The sequence below is a fragment of the Hetaerina americana genome, unplaced genomic scaffold (genome assembly GCF_022747635.1).
Source record: "Hetaerina americana unplaced genomic scaffold, ioHetAmer1.1.p SCAF_11, whole genome shotgun sequence".
In the NCBI taxonomy this organism is placed as follows: domain Eukaryota; kingdom Metazoa; phylum Arthropoda; class Insecta; order Odonata; family Calopterygidae; genus Hetaerina; species Hetaerina americana.
The window spans coordinates 14,010,230-14,026,534 of NW_027286181.1; the positions used below are offsets into that span (position 1 = coordinate 14,010,230).

The 16,305-nt window shown below is 34.1% G+C and overlaps 1 protein-coding gene across 1 annotated transcript in view; it reads left to right on the top strand.

Moving 5' to 3' along the window:
* Cad87A (cadherin 87A) overlaps nt 1-16,088 on the top strand; it is a 627,410-nt gene extending 611,322 nt beyond the window's left edge. Inside the window, exons 21-35 of the mRNA XM_071599425.1 lie at nt 920-1,106; nt 1,209-1,429; nt 1,561-1,758; nt 3,286-3,457; nt 4,515-4,717; nt 5,153-5,273; nt 6,895-7,009; nt 7,144-7,318; nt 7,949-8,124; nt 9,083-9,218; nt 9,584-9,708; nt 11,780-11,881; nt 12,529-12,658; nt 12,819-13,061; nt 15,409-16,088. Coding sequence (XP_071455526.1) covers nt 920-1,106; nt 1,209-1,429; nt 1,561-1,758; nt 3,286-3,457; nt 4,515-4,717; nt 5,153-5,273; nt 6,895-7,009; nt 7,144-7,318; nt 7,949-8,124; nt 9,083-9,218; nt 9,584-9,708; nt 11,780-11,881; nt 12,529-12,658; nt 12,819-13,061; nt 15,409-15,603 — 2,499 coding nt within the window. The 3' untranslated portion in view covers nt 15,604-16,088. The remainder of the gene's footprint in view (nt 1-919; nt 1,107-1,208; nt 1,430-1,560; nt 1,759-3,285; nt 3,458-4,514; nt 4,718-5,152; nt 5,274-6,894; nt 7,010-7,143; nt 7,319-7,948; nt 8,125-9,082; nt 9,219-9,583; nt 9,709-11,779; nt 11,882-12,528; nt 12,659-12,818; nt 13,062-15,408) is intronic.
* The last annotated feature ends 217 nt before the right edge of the window (nt 16,089-16,305 follow it).

A 16,305-nucleotide genomic window follows, 5' to 3' on the forward strand; every position in this document is an offset into this window, starting at 1 on the left:
TATCTTCTTTCAATTCTGAAACATACTGTTAGTATGGATGTTTTAAAAACGCTCTACTATGGTCTTTTTTATTCTCTTGTATCATACGGTATCATAATCTGGGGAAGTGGGTCATCAACTAAGTTAAATAAAATATTTATTATTCGAAAGAAATTGCTTAGGTCCATGTGGAATAAACCCTATAGAGCCCACTGCAGACCTCTCTTTCAAAGCCTTGGCATCTTTACAGTCCCTAGTGTTTTTATTTATAATTCGATAATGTTTGTAAAAAAGAACATGCATCTATTCCCATCAAATAATGGCACACACGCCTATGGGACTAGGACAAGAAATCATCTTTGTGTGGTGACTGCTAGCATGACAATAATGTCGAGACCAAGGGACCTCGTTCACTGTGCATCCAAATATTCAACAGGCATTAGTTTAAAAAATGAGAAATCACTCTCTATTTTTAAAAATAAGTTATATATGTACTTAAATGAAAAATGTTTTTACAGTGTGAATGACTACTTCAATTCTGGGTAATTCTGATTTTTATATTGTGTAAATCCTTAATTATGTGTGTAGGTGTAATTTTATTTTATTTTTCTTTTCTCTGGTTAGTAATCCAGTTAGTGTACTTCTTGACGTACCCTATACGATTACATAATTGTATGATATTCTGTACCATACTATGTACTTGTCAATTGGGGAAATAAAATTATTATTATTATGTATATTACTAGGAGTCATATTTACTCCTTATGTTTATGATTAGTATGTATGTCGAGTAATTTGTTGTATGTGATGCCAAAGAGAAAATGAGAAAGCAATTAAGTCGGTACACATTTATTATAGTTATTACTATCATAATTTTAAGCACTACATGTCGAAAAATGCAATTTTTTTGACATCTTGGTTTTTTTTTTCATTTGAAAAGGTGAGAATCAAATTGTTGGACACAAATGACAATCCACCTGTGTTCAACCAACATCTCTATCAAGCATCAATTTTGGAAAACATTCCCCTGACACCACCAACGCCAATCAAGCAAGTCCAGGCGCAAGATGCAGATGAAGGGATTAATTCTCTCGTTATGTATTCCATAGCTTCAGGAAATGACAAAGGTGCTGTGATCTCTGCCAATTTATTAATTAATGAGGATTGACAACCCACATATTTTTAATGAGAATAAAGTAATGAAACCATGTTTGTTTTGTACATTTCAGGTCTCTTTCGGATTGATCCATTATCTGGCATTGTCTATCCGGCTAAGTCTTTGTTGGGAATGGGAGGTCAATACCATCTTTCAGTTGAAGGAAGGGATCAAAATGGCACAGGAGAATTCCTAGACACTGTAAATGTGGATATCACAGTTCTTGATGTGAATCAAAACAAACCAATATTCATAATGCCAGTTTCAGGAAATGCTACAGTCGAAGTTCCTGAGGTAAATGAACCAATAAATTATATTAATCATTTGGTTCGAATTCCAGTCAAAGGAGAAATCTATGTCTATCCTAATCTAATCTATTGAACTGTTCCAATGTTGTACACTAAATTTTGTAAACTTTCCCGCAGAATGCTGGTCTGGCAAATTATTTGGTCATGACGGTGAAGGCCCAAGATAAAGACCCAGGAGAAAATGGCCGCATTTCATATCATATGAAAGTTGGAAATGAAAACACGCAAGAAACAAATGAATTTGTAATTCATCCGGACACTGGAGAACTAAGGACAAAGATTATTCTTGATAGAGAAGTAAAATCCAAATATGAAGTAAGTTTATCTTCACGCAATGTTGAATTTCTAGGCTTAACTTTGTGAGAGTGATGTATGTACAGTCGAAGAGATGACAGACATGATACTTTTCTACAGTGTTATTAGCATGAATTAAGGGTCAAAAATACTCCTCCATTCTTCCTCTGCATCCCTTTCCCTTTGTAAATCCTGTGTCCATCTACATCTACATACATCTACATAATACCCCGCAGGCCGCCGCAGTGCCGTGTGGCGGGGGGTGTTAGGTCACCAACCGTTAAAATGTTCCGTGCTGTTTTTTTGCATGTGGTATTGTTCCTTTTTACAGTTGGTGACCTAACACCCCCCGCCACACGCCCTTGCGGCAGCTTGCGGGGTATTATGTAGATATAGATGTAGATGTAAAGTTGACATAAAATGCCCTATAAGGGCAAAACCAACCATATGTATGTATTATGAGAAAAAATTTGCACTTTTCCACAGATTTATTTCTAACATACAATGCATTTCGGTTCATCAAACCAGACTTGCAGAGATGATGACTTTGTAAATCGAGGCCTGGGTCGTGAGTTTTGGAGTGTATGTGGAGGGACAAAGTGTTTTCTTTTCCAAAATGACCCTCTTTGTCCCAGCCTACCTCACTCCATACTCTTTTCTCTCCCCCCATCCTCAAACAGGTATAAATGTGATGTATCACATGTTGAATATTGTCTTGTACCTGATGATAGTTGGATGAACTGAAAGGCATTGTATGTTAAAAATAAATTTGCGGAAAAGTGCAAATTTTATCTCATTAAGACAAACTTCCAATACATCTCGCCTGAATCTGTTGTTTATATATGTATGTAAATAAAATGGTAGAAAAGTATCATATCTGTCACTTCTTTGAGTATTTATCTAAACTGTTCAAGGTTTTATTTTTACTATTTCGAGCATGGATTCTTTTTTTAACAGTTAGATTGGTTATATGTAATTTCTTAAACTATTTTTCCATGTTTTTGGATTAATTAAAGGACTGTTAAGAGTCCATTACATTACTTAATAATTGATAATTTTTACAATGATTTCTCATGCTGCAATGTAATCAGAAAATCGAAACAATATTCTTTTCAAGGTATAAGCACCTCAGCTTTGTTTAGCTGAGATGTTCCAGAATTGGTCACCAATTGATAAATTTAATTTTTCAAAGAAGTTTTTTCTGAAATATTTCTAATTAGGAATATAATCGCTTTATCATCCCAAATGAACCCAATTTATCCTGAAATATTAAATAAACTTTGTCTTTTATTCAGAATCTGATGGGTGGTTCTTTATGTTGCCAACAGTCATTCAAAAAATGCAAAAATTCTTTGGAGTAAGAAGGGTGAAGAGAGATTCTATCTCACATATAAGATAGCTTCATTCTATGATTTCTTTACATTGTTAATTATCTAGGATTAAAGATCTCAGATTTATTTGGTAGAGATTGCATATGTATACTTCAAAGTTGAAGAATTTTGTCGAAAATTACATGTTCCTAATTTTGATTGTAATCTTTGTGAACAGCTGGTGTTAGTGGCCCAAGACCACGGTTCACCTATATCCTATGAGACGTTGAGATTCCTCACCATCTTACTTGTGGATTCGGATGACAACAAACCAGAATTTCCAATGGATGAGACAACAACACCATACCGCTTCAAAGTTCCAGAAAATGAGTACAGAGGCCTGCCAATAGGTCAGTGTAACTAGCAATGTCATGCGTTTAGGTGGTAAAAATAATGTCTTCATTAGCTCAGTGTCATGTCACAAAGATGCATATACATGTAGTCAACCACTTTCAAGACCTCTGTGGTCTTTAATGACTGCTGTCATGATCTGAAGTAATATATTCAATAGGTTCTGCTTTTTTTCTCTTCATGCATGTTGAACAGTAAAAATATGTATTATGAATGTCTTTCTTAGTTCATAATAGTAACAACCATTAAAGACCTTGGCATTTTAATTGACCAGAAACTAAATTACTCCGACCACATACAGACTTTAAAAAATAAAGCAATGTCCCTACTAGGCCTTCTTTACCGCTTCACAGAAATTAAAGATCCAATTGCACTCCATTCGTACTTCTCATTAATTGTCCTTCCCATCACATCATGTTGCTCCCCCATTTGGTCCACCTCATCCCCAACTAATCTTAAATCCCTTGATTGCATCTCTCACTTCTTTGCCAAAATAGTCAAACACCAAGCCCCACATTACCGCAATATGTCCTCAAATTCTGTTCTGTCTTCTTTATCCATTTCTAGTCCCAAAAGCTGCAGACTTAAAGCTGATTTAAAACTCCAATACAACACCCTAAACTCGACTATTGATTGCCCTGAACTGCTATCTTTCTTCAACTTCAGGATACCAACCCAATCCACCCGCACCCACTCCCTACTCCATCTGCCTATTCCTAGAATATCTCTCACCAAGCGCTCTCTGTTATTTTGCCTCTCATCCCTTCTAAATTCACTCCCTCACACTGTCGACCCCTTTAACTCATCATGCAAGAACTTCACCACCCAAGCTTTGTCCCACCTTTCAGTAAATTAAAATTTTCCCCGGTCCATGCTTGGTTCTCGTTGTTATTGTTATGCTGTTATTGTCTTTTGTCCTCTTCCATGTTTGTTATATTTTTCACTGTAAAATGGTGCTACTGCTGTTTGTGAATAACGTTTTAAAATAAATAAATCAATAAAAAAAGAAGTCGGTAAACAAAATTTTTTGCTCATAGAGTGTATTTTCTTTCGCAGGTCAAGTCGTGGCTATTGATCGTGATGAAGGAAAATATGCGAAAATATTTTACTATATCATTGCTGGGAATGAAGGAGGACTCTTCTACACTGACCGCACTGAAGGAATCTTGTATGCCAATACAACTTTTGATAGGGAGAAGAGGGATTCTTATGATGTCTACATAAAGGCTACCAATGATCCAGATTACAACATCTATTCTGTAAGTTTGAATTATCATTCAAGAACATGTTTCTGCTATTTCAAATGTACATACAAACCAGTAGGTATGTCTCAAGGTATGATTTCATGCAAGTGAATGTGTTACATGATACAGTAACTGAAATAAAAGGTTTAATCAGTCTCATCAGCGGGGTAACTGTATGATCAGAGTTGTCAGAGGTTTTTCTAACTGATGCAATATTATACACCTTTTGCTTGCATGAAAATTCAACCTTGGAGAGCCAATTAATCTTCCATTTGTTTTTATTTTTAAATGTACTAATCAGTATAGGCTAATGAATTAAGTACGACTGTTTTTCTGATATACCTATTTGTATCTTTATTTTTCCCATATTTATTATTTATCAGTATTCAGTATTTTTTATTTGGCACAGACATATTGAATAGATGACTTTCTTTTACATGTACTATGAAGCCTGAGAATGAATACTTCCCAAATACAGGAGAGCAAGACCCCAGCATCGCACACATCCATGTTACAGTGTTGGACAAAAATGATAATGCTCCTGTTTTTGATCGATCTGACTATTATGCCGGTGAGTTATGTGAACAATCTATTAATATGTAGAAGTCTACTGTCAGGTCTTGACTGGTGATTCAGAAATGGATTTGTTAAAATTCTCCACTCTTTTAGTCAGCCTCTTTATTTGTTCATCGATTGTTATTATCCAATCAATCTTTGGTCAATTTAATCATGAAACAGAGTTCGAAAGAGGGATATTTTTCATGAAGAAGCATGATACCATTGAATTTTTATTGCTCTTGCAATGAGAATACATATACATATATATATATATATATCTTCGAAATGGAACGCTCTTCGGCGACGCACAGATATATAAAAACACAGATGTAGATTTGTAGAATATAGAAACACATAGAAAGGACACTCACAATATGTTATTTGACGTTTCGACAGCACGGTGGTTCAGAATGGCGTTCTCGGGGAAGAGCGGAGAGGATGTGCGGGGGAGAGGTGGGGGAAGGAGAGGTAAAGGGACCAATAGGAAATGAACAAGGGGTTGGGGGGGATATGTAGGCAGCCATATGATGCATTCAGTGGGCTTGGTTCAGCCTGGGGGGTTTAAATGATTGGGCCACCCAGATATGCGCCATCTCGCGGGTTCTCACCTCTATTATACTAGCAGATTTGGGGAGGATTTCAATCACCGAAACGGAGAAGCAGTCTTCAAAAGATTGATTGTGGGAAGCAGTGTGAGTAGGAATGGGATAATTAAGAAATGTGGGAGATTTGGTGGAATATCAGTGGTTATTCATGTGGAAGGAGAGTGCGGTCGTGCATTCGCCCACGTAGAAGGCAGGGCAGAAGTTACAGGAGAGGCGATATATAATATTTTTTGAGGTACAGGTGGTGAGCGGTTGGGAGTTGATACTGAGGGAGGGGGAGGGTCTTAGAATATGACAGCATTTGCAGCGTGGGCGGTTGCATGGTGCGGATAGGGGCGGGGGAGAGACGAGGGTGCTCGCAGTTGGTTTTGTGGACTTGAAGATGTCTCGCAAGTTCAACGGGCGTTTAAACGAAACAGAGGGACAATGTGGGAATAAAAGTGATGTGGACTGAGTGTTGTTAATAATGGGGAAGAGGTCACGGATTCAATGTTTAATTTTGTGTGTTCCAGGGAAGAAAGTGGTGATAAGGTTAAGGCCCAGGGAAAGGGGATAAGGGCATTTTGGGCAGTTTGGTTTGGGGAGGGGAGTGTAATGTGTTGATGGTTTGAGAATTTTACTATTTAGTAGTTTTTCTGGGTACCCACATTTTCTATCTATATATATATATATATATATATATATATATATATATATATATATATATATATATATATATATATATATATATGTGTGTGTGTGTGTGTGTGTGTGTATATATAATGTGTATATATATATGTATAAATTATATATATATATATGTGTATATATATATATATATATATATATATATATATATATATATATATATATATATATGTGTGTGTGTGTGTGTGTGTGTGTGTGTGTGTGTGTGTGTGTGTGTGTGTATATGTGTGTGTAAATATATATAAACATATTTATATATATATATTTATATTTCATTTGAAAGTAAACTTTGTAAGTAGTTACCTGTTCAATACCTATAAGTTGCTTTTCCTTCTGTGGCAGGAATTAATGCAATGGCTAACATTAATGAGTTTGTGGCTAAACTGAGAGCTGTAGATCCAGATAAGGGAGAAAATGGTTCAATTACCTTTTTGATTCTCACTTCAAATCTATACAGGTACGTGTAATGCTTGAAAACGGGGCTTACTGTCTAATTGTCTACTATTGTTTATTTCCTTGAAAAAAATATGTATCACCTACAATATTATCAATAATGTATTTTGCTAAATTTAAGAATGATGTCTGTTATAGATATGGCTCAAATGTATCATCTGGATCAGTTGTGCCATCTCCTTTCAACATAACTGCAGATGGACGTCTAGTAACAGCTAATTATGTGACAGAGTACAATCAGGATAGATTTGTGCTTGATATCATTGCTCGTGAGACAGCACCTCCGGAGAGAGAAACTCACGCCAAAGTCCATGTAAGTGTTTCTTTAAGTATTTCACCTTACGATACAATCTCATGGGTCCTTCCGCATTTAGTTTTACATATCAATATCATAAATCTGGGAGAACAGAAAGAGGTGTACATATCAAACAAACATGAATAGTTTTTCTAGTTCCACTTTCTTCATCTGAGATGTTTCCTTAAATTTTCTAAACTGAAATTGGCAGGCAAGCAGCTACGGATGAGGAAAGATGATGGGATTGTGTTTTTCATTATTTCCCTGTACACAAACTAAAGGAAAGAGGTGATTGAGTGGAATGGAAACCAAAGGAACTTGGGTTTATTTAAATACGTGAATGTTGACAAAATGAACACATTGATCTGATTGGCTGAGTTCATTAGTATCTTAAAGAATTAGCATTAATATTTAATTTCATACAAAGAAAGATTGAATGAAACACTTGTCATCAAAGTTCCTCATCATATTGTTTCTTCCCTTGCTGATAAAAAGTTAATTTACTCAAATGGTCTCTTTACATGGACTTTTATTTATGTATGATACTAAATGATGAATCACCATTTCTTCTTGACCCATTTTGATATGTATATATGTATATGTATAATGTATAATGTGATATGTGATAATATTTTTCCTCGATTACAGATTTGGATCTATGAACCAGAGCAACTCATAAGAGTAATTCTCTCAAGACCACCAGAAGAAGTGAATCAGGAGAAGGATGAAATTGTTTCAGAGCTCTCTAATGCAACACTTAGCTTGGTTGTTGTGGATGATATCCGATATCACGTGGACTCCTCTGGTCAAATTAGAAGAGATTGGTACGTTATAATTAGAAGTAATTGTCAATAAATCCAATTTTGGATTTGTGATAGCTACAAATTGTGTTTAATGTTTGTGTTTGATTAATATAAAGTTTTATGAATGCCTACTTGATTCATTTACTGGAGCATATTCTTGTGAGTTGGGAGCATATTCTTGGGAGTTGAAAAAGATTTTATTTATCAAGTTTAACTACTTTTCTCCATTAATTATTCAAATTAAATGATTACTTCAATTTTCATTTTATCTTTTTTTTACTGCAAAGACCTTTTGTGTTAATGCTGAAGTTAATATTTTTTTGGCATTCCAATTTCATGTTGCAGCTTATTTTAACGGTTACACCTCCCTATGTGTTTTCCATCACTGATTACAAATTGGCATTAAGGTTCTGAAAAATTGTTAATTTGCAAAAGTAACATAATATTCATGTATTATTATTCATATACGTCTATATTATTTAGTTGAATTCACTCTGACATAGTATGAATTTCATCAACATTGCAATAAAATTCTGATGTGGTCAGAGCTCTTAAGTCAATTTGCAACCATCTAAACAACCAAGGTTCATAAAAAACCTATACTTAACCAGTAGATTCATGGCAACCAATACAGGTACAAAATTGAAAAAAAACAACTAGTCATCAATCTTTTCATATACTAAACCATGAACACATAAGAAAATGAAAGAATGATTCAATTGTTTGAAATCATTCACCTAGACCGGGATCCAGATGTACTATAACTATGGATCCACCTCAATGTGAATGATTTTCACACTGTGAAATCCTCACATTTTGGGTGCAAATCACTATATGCCTCCATTCCAGTAACTGTAGTGATATTCCCTATAGTTCTTGGAATTTAAATTCTCTTGTGATATTTTAGACTCAATTCTCAACTAAAACCTTTCAAGTTTCATAAATATTGACTGTAACAAGCATTTATTTCTTTTTTCAGGTGTGACATGTACCTCCATGTAGTTGATGTGAAAACTCAAACCATCGCTCAAATTCCTGAGGTTCTGAAGGTCATTGATGCAAAGTATGATTTTCTGAAGGATAAATATGCTGGATTTGCAATTGAAAATGTTGTGGTGAGTTTGTTTCACATTAATGTGTAGGAAGGCCTAAATATTTGAGGAAATCTCTGTAAAAATGGATTTCCTTAATAGTTCTTAGCATAAAGCAGATGTTAATAGTTGGTAATAATAATTAGAAATTTTCAAATTCTTTTGTATACAGTAACTTAATTTAATCAGGAGATATATTCCTAGCCTTGTTTCTCAAGTAATTTCAGCATCATCTGCCAAAATATGTATATATATATATATATATATATATATATATATATATATATATATATATATATATATATATATATATATATATATATATATATATATATATATATATATGATTTCCTGTGAATTCCTAATTTTACAATCATCAATTTTCACAGCCTGCTTTTGTCGGAATACGAGAGGAATCATTTGATCCTGCCCTGGCAGCTCTAATAGCTTTGGTGATTGTCCTTTTCGTTGGGCTAATAACATTCCTGGTTGTCTGTTGCTGTCTTAGGCACTGGTAAGTTATAAATGGTACTTCATGACTATAATTTTTAAATCACGTGCATAATAAGTAATAGACTAAGATGAGAAAACAGTTGGCCATTTGAAAGTGGGTCGGCAGAAAGAAATATTCATAGATAGGCAGACATTTCATTAATGGGAAAATACTGACAACCTATTTCTAAAAAAATTTGAAATTAATGAAGAGGTTACAAAGTAAAAATGATACCAGCTGTATATGAAATTAATACGCTGAGTGTGAATTAGTTTTTACTTCTAACCATTGGCTAAATTGATGATATATATATGCAGAATGCCTATTGAATTTCAAGGGGAATTTTAGCTAGTTCTGCCATAATTCTTACCTCACTAAAAAACCATTACCTTAGGATTGGTGCTGGGATGGGAAATTTTTTTAGCATGCCATACAATTTATGTAGGTACATCTTAAAAGATATACCAAGTGTAATGTGGGGTGAATGTATTTTAATGGAATTGCAAAAGTATTTTTTGCAGTTTGATTATTTTGAGACCTTTGTTGACCTAATTACTGTTCTCATTATGCCACAGTTTCTTCATAGAGTGGGTTATCAATATTTTATCTAGAGTTTACAAACTCTTCCGCCAGAATTTCTTACTTCATTGCTGCTATCATGTGCATACTATGTCAGTTTTCATGCTCTAAGTTTACGGTATCCTAGCTAAGAGAGAAAATAAAGGGAGCTTTGTAACTGATGTTATAGTATATCACCTAAACTTTCTCATTACTTGATTAAGTAAAGCTGTGAGCACAAAAGTTAAAAGAACCAGAAGTTGTTAGAGCTTCAACTTATAGCATGGGAAATATATATACATATATATTAAAATATATATATATATGTGTATATATATATATATATATATATATATATATATATATATATATATATATATATAATATATATTATATATATATATATATATATATATATATATATATATATATATATATAAACTTAAAAGGTTTCTATTGCTTACTACATGGATAGCATTATGGCTATCCATGTAAGTGATACATAGTGCATAATGCAGTTATGGAATGGATGATAATAATAATAATAATTTATTCTCAATGGGTGATGAGAATACAATAAACAAGAAGTCAATTTTACATGATAGAAGGCACATCGAATATGATGAGTCACCAATAACAATTAAGAACTATGTAGAAAAAACACCCACAACACAGTAATATGTAAAAATTACATCATACTGCTCAGAAATAAGTAATGGTTTACAAAAAGGTAATACTACCAAGTATTTAAGTATTCTTTCACAGAGTGAAACACCTCCTTTAGCAGGTATTCCAAAAGTTTGACTTTAGAGCTACCGACACTTCCAATTTCTTTCAATGATTGAGGTAATTTATTAAATACTGTTATGCCTATTTCCTTGGTTCCACCTTGTAAAGATTTGATTCTTACACTTTTGTAGTGTATGTCATTAGTACGTCTTGTGTTATAACCATGGCACAATGCACAATGATGGTGGGTTATGGAGTATTTGAAAGATAAGGATAATGTGCTAGAAAGTCATGTTTTATGTTATAACCATTTTTTATGAATCCATCAACTACATTTAACCATACGAGTATATCAGAGATATGTCAGAGTTTTGCAGTAAAAACCTTCTCTGTAGACTCTGACCTTCTCTGTTTACCTACTGACAGAGCAATTACATTAGTAGATATTTAAATTCATTTTAAAGAATTATAATCATGAACTGGGTCATTATAATCATGGTACTGAGTGCCATGGAGTCCATTTTTAAGGTTAAGATGATGCATGATCTTTGGTGAAATGCTAATGCAGTTCTGTATTCATTCATCTCCCTTGACTGTACTTGGTGCTATGAATAAATGAATTATTAACGTGGTCATTTGATAAATAAATTCCTTGTGATGCGATATTCAAATTCTTCAATTATAATTTTATTTGCATGTGAATATATCTGCCATTAAAATTATCCGTCCATTCCTCATGATTCTTATTTCGTTGCATTTTTTCATAATACTACTTTTTTTACTAATACTCTCTTTTAATTTTTAGGGTTATTACTACTCCAAGTGATTTGAAGAAAAAAGAAGCCCTCATCAAAAAAGAAATGATTGATGAGTTAAACACCACAGAAAATCCTCTTTGGATAGAACAGTGAGTATCAGTTTAATGGAATTAATTCTGGTGATAATTTTCCTTAGTTCAAATTCTCACTTTCTTGTGCAATGAAAATCTCCCAGGACAATGATGGATAAGTAAAACTCATCATTATCCCAATTAACAAAAAGTAACATATCTTGGTGGCTCTGTTGAATGTATAAAATTTAATGTGTACTGAGTTTGTACAAGGTACGCTGATTTGAGGCAGTTTTCATTTCAAAAGAACATACCATATCCCCAAAATAACTATTTTTTGGACAGCTTTTCCATTTTCTATCATATTTTGCCTTAATAGCTAATATGCCTGAAATTAAAATCATCATTGGTTTTAAACTATTAAGGTTTTCACAGCTGTATCTGTAGGTTTTTAGTTGAAATACAAGATTGGTAATTCAGTTCAACTAAATACCTCTAACTTTCAAATTTAGTTGATACATCCTTATTCTATATGACACCTCAACATTGTGTACTATTGAAACCATTGGAGTATATTAACTAGCGGATATGTGTATGTGAATGTTTGCATTTCAGCCCCCCTGCCACTTTCATCATTATATAGGTTTATCTTCTGAAATATTTAAACTCAAACATCTCTTTTTATCAATTTACGAAATTCACACACCATGATTTTTCCAATATAGGAAACTGAAGTTATATGAAGAACAGGAATTGACAATGCAAGTATTCAGCGAGCCTGATCAATCTGCAGGACTTGGACTTTCTCAACACGATGAAGGAATTCACAGAAGGGACAGCGTTGATTTCTCCCAGGTAACACTTTTTTCATGAAAATCGTCAAGATATGAACCTCCATATAAATGCCTAACTAAATAGAATAGCATGTTCCACTCAATTCAACAGAATCTTGTCCTTCCTGTAAAAATATTGTAGTTCTCCTACAATTCTTTGTCTTTTTATATATTTTTTACAGGTGGATGCCCAGAGCAACACTTATGCCACAATTCAACTCCCTGCTAGAAGGGGTTCTTCATCTGGTCTTGGACCTAGGTTAGGTGATGGGAACGTGACAGAGACTGCTGACTATGCTACATTGGGCCGGATCCCTGCTGGAGGTCGTCCCCACACTCCTAGGGGTGCTGGTTACGGCAGGCACCCCTCCGGCGGAGGCTCAACTGGCAGCAGCGGAGGCAGTTACAAAGGGGCCCCAGGAGAGGTTAGTTGCAGCAGTTTCAGTTAAATCATCTACTTAAAAGTCCATTCAAGTTATGGATATCTGACCATCCTTCTTAGTCTTTTTAATGAATTTTACTGAAGAACACAAATGTGTTTACACAATAAAAGATATGCGGTGGAAACATCCACTATTCATCCAAACTGCATTAAACTGATAACTATTTAAATCTCCTTCAACCATTGTATATATTTCCCTCATTGAATTTGGCCCCGTGTTCACCAAAAGTATTTGTTTACTCATTTTATTTCCTCAAAAATTAAAAATCTGAGGCATACAATGCTATCCTCTGTACTAAGTTACCAGTAATGCACTTTTTTACACCTTTATTCAAAGTATTATTCATTATTTCCATCCTTTTTGCAATGATATCTTTTGCTGGTGTAATTCTTCTATTGATGTCTTGTTCTGAAAACCAATTTTTAACCAGCTTTTTGCCCAATAACGTCAAACATTCCACTTTTTTAAATTTATTATCATTCGATAGAGTTGCTACTTTTTCATAATCTAATTTCCTTCTTTTTCTTATGATTGATCCCCACCCCAGAGTTATCGCTTCAGGCTAGTAGTCGCAATCTATTCTATTTCAATCGCAAACTGTTCCAATTTCCCATTGATGGAATTCTTCATTTAATGCAACAATAATTATGTTTCACTGCACTCTTCCTAACCATTCGATTGCCATTAACTTAAAATAGAATAACGTGTCCATTTAAGAAAAAAATATAGAAATTGTATTAGTCTTCTTTCATAAACCGACAGTGCTTAAGGTTGATTTAAAGAAAAAAATCCAAGATACTCACTTTAAAGGAAGCTTTGGTGCATTTAACAATGGAATCTAATGCATAAATTGATTGAATTTATTATTGAATCTTCATTTTTAGGTTGAATTATGATTGCTAGGTATGGAATCATGACTGTATTTAGTTTATATATCTTTAAGGCTCTGATTCATGTGAAAGTTAATCTAGAAACTTATCAATTAAGATCTCACATCCATAACTACACCACTAGGGGTAAAGAGAATCTAAATACTAATTATTGTAGACTGTCCTCATCTTAGAACTCATTTCATAATGTGAAAATACGACTTTATGTGCCTACTCAATTGAAATCGGACTGTATCCAAAGTTTCAAGAATTTGGGTACATACCTGATTAATTGCTCAACCACTTTACTCATTGGATGAATTATTTTGTGACAATCTTCCTCACATTTATGAACTTATGTTTATCTGTTAAGTAATCTTTATATTGATGGTAAAACCATTAAAATATTGTTGTACCATTTTTCAAAATGAATAAAATATTTTATTATTCCAAAGAAACTGCGGGAGATGCTGCAACAGTGACTTTTAATGGAGTCATCTGTTAAATTGTTGCATTGGAATGCACATTAGCAAATGACGGCTAGACAACGACTAGACGGCAACGGAGGGGGGCTAGATTTGTCAAAAATTGTTATGACCAACGCAGTAGTGTAACTACTTTGCTAGAAAATTTAGGCTGGGATTCCCTTACACAGCGGCCTTTACAATATAGATTAAACTTATTAAAGACATTTAAAGATGGGTCATTTTCTGATGACATCAAGAACATAATACTAAACCCAACGTATTACAGGCGGAGGGATCACGAATATAAGATTAGAGAGATTGACTGCAAGGTTTAAATAGTAATTTTTTCCGAGAGCAATAAGATACCAGAATGCTTGTAATCGAAATCCCCCACTAGTCGGCTCGACATAATAAGTATTAGCCTACAAGGTTGCAACTGCACATGGTTATACTAGTACATTCATAATTTTTTTTGCAGGTTCCCCCACCTTTCCCCTTCCATTTGAAAAACCCTAAACCCCTCATCCCTTACCTTTCTTTCCTCCTGGTGCTGCACTCCCTGCCACACACCTTTTTGGTGGCTCGCAGGGTATTGATGTAGACGTAGATGTAGATGACTCAATTAAAAGTCACTGTTGTGGCATCTCCCACAGTTTCTTTAGAATATGTCATGGGTATAAACAGCCTAAGTGTTGAAAAGTTGGCTTTAACCTCATGGATTGTGGCATGGCACGCACAAATACGAATGCCGATGACATTGTATTCACGGTATTTTGTCACAAAATCTTGTTCCTTTAGAAGCCCCCAAAACTACTAGAGTTTAAGAGGATGCCTCGGTAGCTTAAGTGGCTAAAGCACTCGACCGGATATTGTGGGATCTGGGTTCGAATCCTGGTCAAGGCAAATTATTTTTACACTCTGAAATTGTTACATTGATGTTATTATTATTATTATTATTATTAATTTTGAACTTATTAATTTCCCTGTCCCAAGGTGTACAGTGAGCTCTTAGACTGTCATGGCGGGGATCCAAATGAAGTTGCCATGGGATTCCAAGGATCGACATTTTTAGTGCCATCTCATTTCCATTCAGCATCTCGTCCCCACAACCCGGCAAAGTCACCAGCAGCCGCCACTGTTCCAATGAATGAGAACGGAGAGCCTGAATTTGTAGCGGAATTGATCTGAAGAGACACCCTTTGCTAGAAGATCTTGTGCACTTGCTCATTACATTCAAGATTGTGAACTCAAAAATGACACATTTCCCTCCCTCCCTCCTCCCCTCCCACCCCCAACACGATGAAATTAACTGAGGTATCAAATTAAGTGAAGAATGATGATGAAGTATCCCTACAAGTATTGTGATGAATGAATGTAGATTTTTAGGTAAGATGATGTTTGACATGATAACTGATTAATGATATCAAGGACTGAAGAATTTCTTCATAATCAAGAAAGAGACAATATCAATCGGTGGATGATGATAATAATAAAAATATTATGGCGCTTTTTAACTTTTATAAAATTGTGTGTGAATAAGCATTCCTCAAAAAAAAAAACCAAAAGAAAATGAATGCATTTGGAAGATGTATGATTCTTTGTTATATGAAACCGTGCAAGTGGAAAAAAAGAGTTTAAATTTTTTGTCTTTTTTTTTGTTGAGATTTTTAATATTAATTTGATGACATTGAACTCAATTCTCATTTTTTTTAGTAAGTGAATTTTTTTTTATACTAATTTATTTGTTAATGATGTAATGCTTGGAATACTAACAATTTATAGTTATAATCCTCCCATGTGACTGATCAGGACTTGTGTTTTTTTTATGCCTTTGTGTGTGCTATGTTATATAAATTTTTATACTATTTGAAATGTGCCGAAAATAATTAA